The sequence below is a fragment of the Venturia canescens genome, chromosome 2 (genome assembly GCF_019457755.1).
Source record: "Venturia canescens isolate UGA chromosome 2, ASM1945775v1, whole genome shotgun sequence".
Taxonomy (NCBI): Eukaryota; Metazoa; Arthropoda; class Insecta; order Hymenoptera; family Ichneumonidae; genus Venturia; species Venturia canescens.
In genome coordinates this window covers 6632387-6645497 of record NC_057422.1, presented here as the reverse complement: position 1 = coordinate 6645497, position 13111 = coordinate 6632387, and the positions used below count along the sequence as shown (strand labels likewise).

Here is a 13111-nt window from a genome sequence, read left to right as displayed (position 1 = left end):
AACGATGTTGTATATCTACATACTAACATATATAAACATACACTTGTCAGAGGGAGCACAGCGCGGCACGGCGCGGGCCCTGAGCCATTGAAACGAAAAAATGTCGCCCGCGATTCTTTTTTATTTCCATCAAATTCTTTTGCTCGATTCAATTTTTTTGTAGTTGAACAGTTTCTCATTATTTTCCGGGTTTCCGTGAACCGATTTTTTCGGGAGCTACCGGCGAATTGGACGCGAATGGCAAAAGTGAGTGGGAGCACGCGAGGGACTGGAAAATGCTCCGGAATTGCGAGCGTTTCGCGCCGTTTTCCCACGACCCCAAGGCCTTATGAGTGAAAAATATTTGGGAATTCTCGAAACGGGTGACTCGAAGTTAAGACCGAAAAGGTGCAAGATCGAAGGGCAACGGTCGAGATGAATTTCGGGGCACGAGGCGGCGAGCCGGATCGCGAGGAACAGTCGAGTTTGAAAATGCCCGGTGGCTCCAACGGCCACGAGAATCATCGAGACCGTGTCGTGCGGCGACTCATTTCTCATACCTGGCTCGCGCACGATCTCAGGAGAGACGCGAACGCGTGTGTCTAGGCCACGATCGCGGTGGCGTTTTCGAGCGGCGTTCCAGTTCAGGATACAATCGATTTTTTACTTCGCGTGTACAATTCCACGTAGGTGAATATGCGTTTGCTACGGTCGCTTCGTAGGAAACGTACTTGCACGATCGGTCGGAGACCGATCGATGCAGAGGCGAGCGAGTTGGGCAACTATCTTGGGAGCAAATTGGATTATGAAATTAGACGACATTTGTTGATTTATCGATCGATGAATCGATAGAGATAACAAACTGACAGACTCGGCGTTGCGATCTGCTATCGAGATAACTTCGTAATTATGACGAACGGCGAATCTTTGGCACGACGATAAATTCGCGCGATCAATCGTCACCGATGAATTATTCGCCCGGATCACTCCCGCAGAGCTCCATTGACTCTGAAAGCCGTGAGGGTCGAACCGAGACTCTGCTGGGAAAACGGAGAATCGCCTCGACGCTACAAAAACCTCGTCTGACCCACTGCTGGCCGCTACTACTTCTCGCCCGCGCACACTCTGTTTCCTCTTCGTAGACTCGAAAGTTTTTCTTTTTACGCACTTAATTGCACACTTTTTAAGGTCGATTAATGATTTAAGTGGGTGCTAATGACTCGCGGAAACTGATCGTTAAACGGTCGAGCGAGTGTAGCGGGAGTTTTTATTTGACGATTAGTCAACATTTGTTTCTCTCAGTTTCTTCCATTCTCGAAATGATTCGAGCGCTCGAGCGTGCATTGCGCCATGGCGAAGGTCGGTCGCGTATTTCCGCCGGATTTTATTCAAGCGTCGACTCATCGGAAACGTGTGAAAACGCAGATCCGACGAATCGTGACCTTCGCAACATATTCGGTACGGGCACGCAAGACTCCCGGGAGCTCGCAGTCGCACATCCGAATCGGTGACGAAACGTTTTTTAATCATTCGCCACGTTTCGCAATCCCAAACCGTGCCGCGTGCCACGACCGAACGAAGTTTCTCCGCTTTTACCACAATTTCTTCGTCTTCGTAAAGGACGCGGCGACGACGGGAACGCCGTGCGAATGACTAGCGACCGCGCCGAATCCCGTTGCAGGAATTTCAGTCGAGATGACGTTGCGTTACGCGCAGTGATAAAACGACGAAGAGTGACGGTCAAGAGACTCGTACTGCCTCGAAAATTGAAGGTCGCTCGCGGGATCGATCGATCAGGAACGAGCGATCGATCCTACGCAACATAACTGCCTTGGTTTTTTCCCCTTTCTTCTAAATTCGTTTCACTTTCTGTCGCAACGCTTCGAAGTTGTGGAAAATTGGGCAATTTCTAATCCACTTTTGATAACGCGGATCGAAAGATTTCAGGTGCGAAGTTTGCTCGAGGCTCGCGGGCAACACTCGCGAGCCCCCAGGAAAGAGGAAACGAATTCGCGAGGTCCGTGCGCGATTTTTCAAAGTTATTATGAAAAATGTACAAAACTGGAAGAATTATTCATGCGCGAAGCTCGTTAATGGTTTCTCGTATATCGATGTGCACTTAAGATCGCAAGAAAAAGCTCTTTCGTCGAGTGAGATAGGGAGGATACGTTTATCAGGCGGAAAAGAGTTGAGCGATATTTATTTCCCATCGCGGAGTGAGCTCCCCCGGATCTCGCATTTTATTTGTACACACATATCTCTCGTGTACGCGGCTAAATGCGAGGAGGAGGGGGAGGGGGTGCATTGAAAGCTCCGAAAGATGCGCCGACAACGAGAACACGTTGGATTTAACATTTATTTGCACATTTCTCGGATGCTCGTACAAGCCGAACGCTCCCGAGACTGCATTTGGCTGCAATGTCCAAAGGAATTCCGGACACGACGCGGCGCACCAAGTGCCAGCGGCAATCTCTTTTCACAAAAGACCGGCGAGAGAGATCATCGGCTTCGACCTGAGCGAGCCAATATCTCTGCTGTTCATTGTTTCCTGAGCTTGGGCCAACCATTGTTTCCTGTGAGACGGCGGCTCGCGAGACACCGAACAACGACGGAGGAAGCTCGGCGGACAAAAATCCTCGATCCTGGGGGCGAACGAATCGCAGAAAACTAAGGAATATCAAAAAACTTGGAGAAAATCATGTTTTCTGGATGCTCCTTCGGCGAAGCTGTCTTTAAAATCTTTTTTTTCTCCCGCGTTTTATTATTATTTTACTTTTTACTCAAATTCCTCTCTCCACGCGAGCCTCGTGTATATGATTCCGCGAGTTTTTTTCCACCCTCGCTCGTGTGGCCGTGTTCGTGAACCGCGTTGTACGGAAAACACGAATTCGATGTACGCAGCCTGCGGTTTTGCCCCAGCGGCGAATACACCGCTGCGGGACGATACTCGTCGATTTTTACGAGGAGCGGCGCCCTCGAGAAAATGAATGAACGAAGGAACTATTACGAGCTGTGGCGGAGCCTAACAAAGGGAGGGAGGGGGCGAGAAAATTATGAAAATGCATGAGCGACGAGACAAAAAAGGCATTTAAATACCCGGCGAACAAGAGCGAACGGAAGAAAACAGAGGGAGAGAGATTGAAAGAAAAAGTCCATACGAAGAGAGCGGCTTAAGGTAGAGCATGCCCGAAGGATCGTATTTTATGGACGTCTAAATTGGCCCGATTTTTACTCCCTAATTGAAGATACAATCTCTCTAAATTAATGTCAGAGTTATTAATTCGAAATAGTAAATACGTTTTTTCAACTTATCTTTTGGCGAATGAAATTACAAGCCATTCATTAATCGGGGACCCATCGTTGACTGAACCCCAAATTTCACTCGTCCCTGGCTAAAATACTAGTTTTTTTTTTGTAAAAAATCGCATTAGAGAGCGCAAAGGGAAATGGATCGGGAAAAAATTGTTAATAAAAAGACAGAAGGCTGTGACAGGAATGGGCCAAGCCAAAAAGGAAGAAAATGCCGAAATAAGTGAGATTATACGAGTGCTCGTTACCGATTTCGTTCAATCTTTAAGGTAATATATCTTTATTACTAGTAAGACAATCGTCTCGAATTTTTTCCCAGACCTCCGTTACATACTCGATCGTCACAGTGTACTTTTTCATAAACTTTGTGATAAGCGTTCATTCGTTACGTGGAAAGATGAACGATTTTTTGTGTGTTTTTATTCATTTTTAAAGACGTTCATCTAAATAACCAATAAGACGAACTCTTTAAAATTTTCTTAAGAAAATCGTCTCGTGCATGAACTACCTTAAGAGAAACTAACGTTGAGAAAAGATACGTGCGAAGTACGCGGAGCGCGAGTTGCTATAAACTCTTGAATCACCCACCGACAAACGGTGTGTAATTGCTCTCCATCGAGGCGCACGTTGTATGCGTAATTCATCGGCCCCACACGGCAAAGGAGCTGAGGTCGCCTCGGCGAGGATGAAAAAAACTGAGCAAACAGATTGACGTCGACGAGGCGAACAGTAAATGAGTTTTTGTCCTCAAAACTCGGTTTCTCTCTCGTTCATCCTTTTCCTAGTGTTGAAAGGAGCAACGAGCTGCACTTTCGAGACGGAGAAAGAAGAAAGAGGCAAGGAGTGAGAGGAAAGGAAAGAAAGGTCGGCGCGAAGAACTTTTAACACGATTCGCGAGGAGGCTACTCGACATTTTGCGAATATAAATCGAGAACGAGAGTTTACCTCCGCTCCATCTACTCCTAATAATCCTCTTATTCACCAAACTCCAGCTAGACCAGTCTCGAACCCACAAACTTATGGCTCACGAGCTTTTGATCTTTCAAAACTGTGCAATTATTCGATATTTCAATGCTCACTCCCGCAACTTCGATTGCGATCTCGTTGAGGATTATTTAGAGAAAAAAAGTTCCGGATTGAAACTTTTCTAAAACTTTTTAAAGTCCAAGGGACTCGGAGATCTTTGGAGTCTTTTGAATTTTATTCGAAAACCGAAATAATGTTGAATAACGGAATTCCGACATTGGAGAAGCTTTTAATCGCATTTTCCATTGCCGGGGATTCGACTCGACGAAATATTTTCGCCAGAATGCATTTTATTCGCATTTCTCAAAAGCAGTCAACGTTATACTGGTCAGAACGTCTCGAAACTTACAAACCTGCTTTATTGGCTCGTTTGAAACGTCGTTCGAAAACTGGGAAGCGACAGGCATTGTCACGTCTCACGTGCTCACCCAATAAAAACATAAAACGCTTGTATTTTGCTGAGACATCCGATTCGAAGAGTTATCGAGGTCCCATAAAAACTAATAATGTTCAACTGCACACTCGAACGAGACAAAATATTTAACGAGCGATCTCCGAGGGACGCAGCCGAGTTCTCAATCATAAATTCACTCCAAAACGCTTCCTCCCAGCTCCGCCCCGTTCTCATTCAACAAATTTTATATTTACCATGAACTCGACTCTTCCAAGGAGAAAAATTCCTGCTGCTCGCAATCCCGAAGTATTTTCATTGTGCAAAAATGAAGTTGTTCAAATCGCCTATAGCCAAATCGAAGGGATATTTGTCTAGGTTTTCTATGTACTGGGGCACTGCATCCTCCTTCTCTCGGACAAGGCCATCGAGAATGTCGTCCATACAATGAGAGTTCTTGGCAACGCAGCTGTCAATCAGTCCCGTCGAAGAACACTTGCACAAGTGACATTTCGTCGTGAACCTCAAGGCTGGAGTGCATTCACGGTCTTCTAAATGGATCATAAAATAGAAAATAAATGAGCGCTATGAGAGGAAATTTGAGTACTTGAAAATTTGTTTTCATCGACGTCTAAAGGGGATCCGAATTCAAACTCGCGTAGAGCTTTCTCACAGTGTTTTGTGCACGTACGAGCAGTGCGGAAAGAAACAGAAAGAAATTTATTGAAAAAGTCGTCATACGACGAAGCAACAAGTGGATTGAATAACGAAGGGGCAATACGTAACTTCACGCATGTAAATGACTTCGTTCAACGTCCGTTTTTATGTTCAATGTGCGATAAAGATCTAGACAGAGGATTACGAGCAGCGAATAATCCCGGAGAAATATCAATCGATTGATCGAAGCTTCGTGACGTTGGACGTATGACGTTTGTGGGTAAAAATCACAGAATCATTGCTTTCAAGATGATTGCTCGGTTACATCCCTCGAAAAGTGCTCCATCTTGATTCCCAAATATTCGAATAGGAAACGGTGAACTCGTGGCATGAATTCGTCGTAAATACCTTGCGGTCGTGCCTCGAATTTGTAACAGTTTCTCCGCTTTTCGCAGACGTTTCCGTAGCCATGAAGTCGACAAATGCAATCGGCGCAGCGATGAGGATGGATGAACTTCTTCAGGGGCTCGCAAACCTTCGCCTCATCTGCAAGACACAAGCAAATTCAATGAAGCTGTTAATTGCACAAAATTGTATCGTTGCTTTCGTGCTTAATACTCACATTTCATTACTTTTTGTTCTCTTTCGTACTCCTGGTCATCGATGGCAGCTTAAAAGTTTTTATGAACAGAGAGAAAAGCCGATAATTCTACAACCGACGGTGCGATTTCTCAAAAAAGCAAATTGTTCTGAAGCTAGGAAATGAGCTGACGGAAATTGATAAAAGTGACGAATTGAAACATTTCAAATGCATGGAAGATGTGAACATTTTTTCAATCTCGTCAATTTGATAACCGAAACGATGGTTTGGAAGCTCACCAGCAATAGCGACGAAAGAAAGTCCGTAAATCCAAACCGGTGAATACATGATGCGAAGCGAATGATGCGGCGAGGCTCCGCCGGATTGATTGCTCGCGATGAAGCAGCTTGGCAGAAAATTTATAATTGTTTAAGCAGCTGAACTGGACCGTGAAACGAGCTTGTCTTTGAGCAAGCGAAATTTACGACGGAGCTAAGGAGAAGACGAGAAAAAAACGGATGAAATTTTACAAGATGCAATTACAAATTATAAAATGTTTGTGTTCATGGATCGAGGCGTTGACTATTCGAAATTAATGATCGTGCCGAAGAGAAACGGGGGATTTGAAATTGTCCGGAAGGCTTGTGGAAAGAATCATCGGTCAAAACTTATTCGACAGTGCTGTGACTGCGAGGCTGGAGGATCGAGAGAAAGAGAGGGAGAGAGAAAGAGGCATCGGGCAACGCGAAGCATTGGTTATCCCAGAAGCAACAGGTTATCCTTTGCTTGTGTCTTTACGTACGTACGCGAGCTATCGAACAAGGAGCAACCTGGTGGCATTAATTAGCGTTGCTTTAGCGCAAGATCGCTACTGAAGATTTTCCAACGACTTTAATGTACACACAGTGCGCAACACGAGAAAGACATTTCTTCTTTCTTCCCCTCTCCAATTGACAAAGAAATTCCTTATACCGTGCGAGTAAGAATGATGAGCAGATATGCGATTGAAAAACAAAACGTAAACGCAGCTTCCCTTCGATTTTTTCGACCGATTCTGCGGACCGAATTTTCCGAAAAATATCAACTCACGTTCAGCCGGTTTTGTGTACTTTTTTCACTTGCAGGGAGGTACGTGGCGGGATAAATTAACGTTTGACGTCATCAGCACCGTGGCTCGGTCCACTCAGTGAAACTGGATGCCTCCTCGACGAGATTATCTCTTCTCCAAGATTTTAACTTCTGCATCTCTTCTCACTTGCGAATCTCTGATTTCGAATTTCGTAAGTGTCTTTAATTTCGAATGATTTTGTTGCTTCTCAGGTTCACAGTTTAGTGGATTTTCATTTTGTTTTTCACTTCCAAAATGTCACGTTGTTTGGGAAACACTGTCTATGGAGTGAGACTGAATGAAAAATCATTTTTCTATTCTTTGATCAGCTTCAAGGATCGATAAAGACATTTTAGAAGAGTGCCAAAGAGGAATTTTTTCAGTTTTTTTTCACGAAGAGTGGCCGCAACTGTTGTTGTCCTTTTCGCACATTTTTCCCCGTTTTCGCGAGCCTGAAAATAATAAAAACGCGGGTAAAACAAGATTTTCAAATGTTTGTTGATGAAAAATTTCATACCTTCAAACTATTAATTCCGATCACGTCAAGTTGACGATTTCCTCGTTAACGATTTTATAACGCGAACTAATAAATCAAGCAAGCAAGGTCATACACGGGAAGATTTACGACGCTACAATTTGCTTGCTCGGCTCGCAGTTGAGACAAAAGTCGAGAAGGTGAGGACGAAACACTTCTGTGATTGCTTTCCTCGATCAATTATCGTATCGCTTTATTGCGCCGTACGTCAAATTCGTTTCCCTTCGTTATCCTCTCGACGAGCGTTGACTTGTGTTCATTTTTTATTTGCAAATTTGCCTCATGATGAATCACCTCGAGCTGGAATCTCAAAAAAATTAATGAAAACAAGTAAAATATGAAATTTTTCAAGAGAGGAGAAATTGCTCAATTTTTTGCTTCAAATCAAACATCGTACGATGTCATCCCAGTTTTGTTTTTTTTTTATTAACTCCTCGTACTGTACAAAATCAGACTTTTTTTCGTTACCAGAGCATAGAAAATATTGATTATTGTATGAATCACTTCACTGGTCGTCATTCTCGGGGCGCATTTCGAAAGATGGAAAAATATAGTTGTGCTCCGAGGCAGTTTCAATGGAAAATTGTAATTAATCCTAAATATGTCGGAGTTTAACATTGTTGTCGTATAAAAAAATAATTTATTCGTGTTTGAAAGAACACACTGGTAGACTGGTTCGGTCATCACAACATTCATCAGGACAAAACAGTTTTTATACTTAGCCATGGGTAGGCTCAATATTTTCAATCATTCAACGTTTACGAATAAAAAAATTTAAAAAAAACCTGAACATTCACTCGTGTCTTCAGCAATGCTCTCACACCGCGACTTATAAAAATCTAACAATTGTTTGAGGGTGCTCCTAACTTACGCTTCAGAAATGATGATAAGAATTTCAATGAATCAACGAAAATCTGGGAAGCGAAAAGGACTTTCGATGACAATCGACTTCCCGTTGAATCCGAATGGGAACGAAGGATCATCGACACTTTCTTAGAAGATCATTGAACTTGTGCGAACTTACAGCTATCAACGGTTTTTTTTAATGGAGGGGCAGGGGAGGGCAAGGGCACGTGGACAATGGATAATACTGTGCCTGAAAGGCGATTAAAAAAGCTCGGATGAATAAATTCAATTTTTAGTGTTCTCGTCGAGACGATTTCCCTCGGAGAATATTCGAGATGCGGAAAGGAATTTTGTCTTCGAAACCTCGATTCGAAGGGAGTGGAAGGACGCTGTTGATTTTCGAACGTTTCGACGAAAAACGTACGTCGCTTAATCGATGAGACAATAAATTTTCGTGGCGTTGAAATCACTGTTTGGATTCGGTAGAAGTTTGCGTCATGCTTTCAGCCACTGAGAAATATTCTTTGTCACTATCTTTACTGGAAACACGGAAGAAATTGAGGAGAGAGACCGCTGGGTTTTTAGGCAATTTTCGCGGTTCGGTCGATCTTGATCTGCGCGTTCTTCGCGCGGGTGTGACGTGAGCGTTTGGGCTCGTTATTGATTTCTCTGTGTCAGCTCTTCCCACCCTCAATTCGTACCTCTCACGACGTATTTTGGTCAGCCAATCAATATTTTCTTTGCACTTTTGGGGCGACCGCTGCACGAGATGTGGCGCAGTCCCGTCGATCACGTAATTTGGTAAATTGAGAGTTGGCGAAAATGGCATTTGCCGAGACACTTCGGAGCCGCAGCTCGACGAACTTGGCCCGGGCTCGTCAGATTCGTAGCCACGCTGCAACGAAACTGATGCCGAAGAAGAAACCGACGATTCCTCTTTCTCCTCCCTTATTGGACTGAACAATCGACGAGCGCCACGGTTTTCCACGTGGACTCGCTTCGCTGTCGGTTCAAGATTCTCTACTATTGGCGATAAGACCGATTTAAATTTACCATCGGTCCATGGCCCTCGCGCCATCATTTGCACGTACGTTCGCTTCGATGTACTTCCTCTGCAAACTGGACCCTCCGATTCGTTACTGCGATCTCGCGCGCTACCACTTGCGTCCGGTGTTGTTGCTGTAAATAACCACCAAGAATTTCAGTATAAAACGATTGCAGAGAAAAATTATCTTTCATTTTCACAGTTACATTTCAAAAAATAGATTCTTAAACATAAAGATGTTTATAAAAATTTCATTTGCTCAAATATCAAACATTTTGGCAGAAGATTTATTTTTTTGAAAACGTTCTGACATGCATTCTCACTCGAAAATAGTAAATATTTTGAAATATAGATAAAAATGAATTGAATGTAATTAATTTGACAACGTATGGAATAAAATAATAAAAATTAACTAATTTGTTCAATGGGTTTATTGGAATTTTTCACCCGTTCAATAATTTCGATTGAATTGAATGTGCGATGGATGAACAGCGGACATCAGACGTGAATCCATTGAATGAATTGATAAAATTTGAGGAAATTGGAGAATAATTACTCGGAGTTATATCAGAGCCCGGAGTTCTCTGTTGCTGAGAGACCCATCGTCGTGAAACGGTCGGTGTCGTTTCGAGAGACGCTTGTTCCAAGGGACTGGTCGATTGAACGGTTTGAGCTTGACCACGAATTTCAATATCATCATTTTCACCTTTGTGCTCAAGACCGACCCGCCAAACTCTGTGACAACAATCGTCCGAGCAAGTGACAATCTGTAGAAACGACAATTTTTCAATTAGTTAGTCGATATAAACTTTTTATAAGAAAAATGGCAATAAAATATTCATTCCACCGAGGAATCATTGAATGAAATTAATTGTTAAATTTGTACCTTTGGTTCGCTCATATTGCACCAATCGATGCAAGTCACCTCATCTGTATGGCCCCACAGTTTTATCAAAGGAGAGCCAGGTTTTTTTGTACTCCAAATATAAGCGTACTCGTCGCTCGAGCCACTCGCAAGATATTTGCCATCAGGACTCAAACAGGTTTTTACGTAAAACGTTGAATTGCGGTGACCATAGTATTCAGCAACTGTGAACAAAATGAGATATTTCAGTTTCGGGCACTATGTTAAATTACCATTTGTTTTTATAATAAAAAGTGATAAATTTCTCCGTTTTTGTGTACGGTGCTTTCAATTTATTTTCCTTGTCACTTTACCTGGCTTCGGATTGTACGATGATATGTTATATTCATAGATAATATTGTCCATGCAACTTGCATAAAGTGAAATTCCAGCTGGACAAACGAGCAACATCGTGAAACCGTTTCTCACGCTTCCACCAGTGTAGTTCATAACATGTTTAGGCAGAGGCTCTTTTTTGTGTACCGTATAAATTTTTCTCATGTCCCAAACTTTTATGAACCTAGAAGAATAAAATAAAAATTCAAAAAAAAAGTCACCAAATAGAATTTTACTATTGAAATTTGTGTGTTAGTTTGCACTTCATACATGGGATGTAAAATAATAAATTTCTTACCCATCTCCAGCTCCGCAGGATAACAGAGAAAAATCGTCTTGGAAAGCCAGACCAGTGATGCTTTGAGCTCTTGACGCTGTTGTTACACCTCGTCGATATTTTCTGCTACTCACATTTACGTTCCCATGACCAGTCCAGATACAATTGTCAGGCTTGGCATGCGGAGTGTGCGAAGCTCTGATATCCCATAACATGATGGCACCGTCTCGAGCACCAGTTGCAAACACAGCTATAAGATATTAAAAAACCATGAATATATATGAATGTTTTTAGCTCTTGATCTATTCATTATTGTAATGGAAAAATGCCAAACCTTTATCTTGCGGCCTAAAAACTGCTGTTTTCACACCTCTCGTATGGCCACTATAAGATTCTATCATTCGAACTTCCGGTTGAGTAAGGTTCCATAATCTGGCAGTGTGATCTCCTGATGCCGTTACTAGTTTCATTTCTCCTGGCATCCATGCAATGTCAAAAATTGCGTTGCGATGTGCCTTTCGATATAAGCAAAATTCCCCATCAACATAGTTTATTTATTAAAAATAATCATTATGAATTTTGCTTCGCTTTTATTTCAGTCACGTTAAAAAGGTGTTCAATTATTTTCTTTCAACAAGTCAATTTTTTTTTGCATTATACCTAAATGACATCTGTTGATTACATCTTTACACTGACAAACAATTTTATTCTAGCCTTAATTTTCAGTCCAATCCACAGAGATTGATAAATAATATTTTATCTCATAAACAGAGGATCCTGGACATACCTGTACACCTTTCAATTGTTGATTGGCTTGTCCTTTCTTACTAGTGTCCTGTAGTGCAATCCTTCCATCTTCATTAGCCAAAGCCAAGAATTGATTATATTCAGGTACGTTACAAAAACGACATGCAAATACTGGTCGATCTGGTGCATATTCAGCTTCATTAGAATCAGGAGCGATACCACGATACACATCATCCTCATGACATTTAAGCCTTGACAAAGCTATGTCATAATCGGATATCGATTCTGAAAAATCGAATATTTTAATTTGAGTATGAATTTCTGAATACTTTTATTAATTTGTTTTTTGACTGATCAAAATGTTCCATTGATATGTAATATTTTCCTAAGATAACGATGACACGAAAGCTTTTGAATCACTTTGCAGTTTGTTAGAAAAATCTCTGAATATTGCATTCAACAAGGACGTAGCTGTCGTTCTACTCGATTGACAATCAAATATCGAATATTATAAGAAAAACGTGAAAACAGTAAACATGATGAATGTGGATGGATCGGTTTCGAATTTGGATTCAAGTTTTTAGTCAATTCAAATTTGTAATTCAATGAAAAATTCATACAATTTGTCATCATATTCAAACGATGAATTGTTAAATTGATAGAATACAAAAACCAAATGAATTCCGGAGTTATTGAACATAACCTAATTAGCAAACAAACGGGAGTAACACTCAACACAACACAACAAAAACTTGTAATTTCTCATTACCAAATCCGGCGCAACGCCGTGTCAAGGCGTCGACCACGTTCATTATCTCGAACTCATTAAAGAATTGTGAAAATTATTCTGTTTTCCAAAGATTTAACGTGTTTGTGTACCACGCGACATTATGCGGGAATTTCTGTCATTTTTCCCGCACAAACCGCGAGACGCGCGAACATAATCCTATAATGCTGAATTTCTATGAGAGCATAAAAACATACAGCATACATAATGCAAAATCAGTCGGCCAAGTTCACAAAGGTCTTCCCTGGAAATGAGTTCCCCATTTTTATAGAAAAAAAAAACAGTTCTCTGACATTTGGAAAAAAAAACCCTACTTAAGTTCGAACACTCCTCTGCAGGGGATTTATTTCTATTGTAACGTAGGATATTTTTACAAAGTTTTACTCGAAAACAGAAATCCATTTTTTTTAATTTCAACGCTAATTTCATATCCTGACACTACAGTCTAATGCAGTACCACAGATGAATAATTACAAATGACAAATGATGATGATTTTCAAATAACCGAATAACAACAAGAAATGGAGGAGAAATTTCGAGATATTTCCCCACCGATAAATACTGGAATCTGATTGGTCCTACGG

General features: G+C 41.8%; 2 protein-coding genes across 2 annotated transcripts; both read right to left on the bottom strand.

Moving 5' to 3' along the window:
- Positions 1 to 4521: 4521 nt before the first annotated feature.
- On the bottom strand, positions 4522 to 6463 carry LOC122406254 (uncharacterized). Its single transcript, XM_043411610.1, has 4 exons — positions 6242 to 6463; positions 5985 to 6032; positions 5771 to 5908; positions 4522 to 5256 (listed from the first exon to the last, which is right to left on the bottom strand). The coding sequence occupies exons 1-4, from the start codon at positions 6288 to 6290 to the stop codon at positions 5021 to 5023; spliced, it is 471 nt and encodes a 156-aa protein (XP_043267545.1). The 5' UTR covers positions 6291 to 6463; the 3' UTR covers positions 4522 to 5020.
- A 1526-nt stretch (positions 6464 to 7989) lies between these two features.
- Positions 7990 to 12648, bottom strand: l(2)dtl (lethal-(2)-denticleless). Its single transcript, XM_043412094.1, has 8 exons — positions 12510 to 12648; positions 11781 to 12025; positions 11328 to 11508; positions 11015 to 11243; positions 10695 to 10900; positions 10363 to 10565; positions 10033 to 10243; positions 7990 to 9610 (listed from the first exon to the last, which is right to left on the bottom strand). Exons 1-8 carry the CDS (start codon positions 12550 to 12552, stop codon positions 8898 to 8900), a joined length of 2031 nt encoding a protein of 676 aa, XP_043268029.1. The 5' UTR covers positions 12553 to 12648; the 3' UTR covers positions 7990 to 8897.
- Between the last annotated feature and the right edge of the window lie 463 nt (positions 12649 to 13111).

What these genes read in the sequence shown, in the direction of transcription:
- LOC122406254 (XM_043411610.1), bottom strand. Translation starts at nt 6,290, where the DNA reads ATGTATTCACCGGTTTGGATTTACGGACTTTCTTTCGTCGCTATTGCT. An exon ending in TTCTTTCGTCGCTATTGCTG is followed by an intron (nt 6,033 to 6,241) that starts GTGAGCTTCCAA and finishes AAAACTTTTAAG; the next exon opens with CTGCCATCGATGACCAGGAG. An exon ending in AGAACAAAAAGTAATGAAAT is followed by an intron (nt 5,909 to 5,984) that starts GTGAGTATTAAG and finishes TGTGTCTTGCAG; the next exon opens with ATGAGGCGAAGGTTTGCGAG.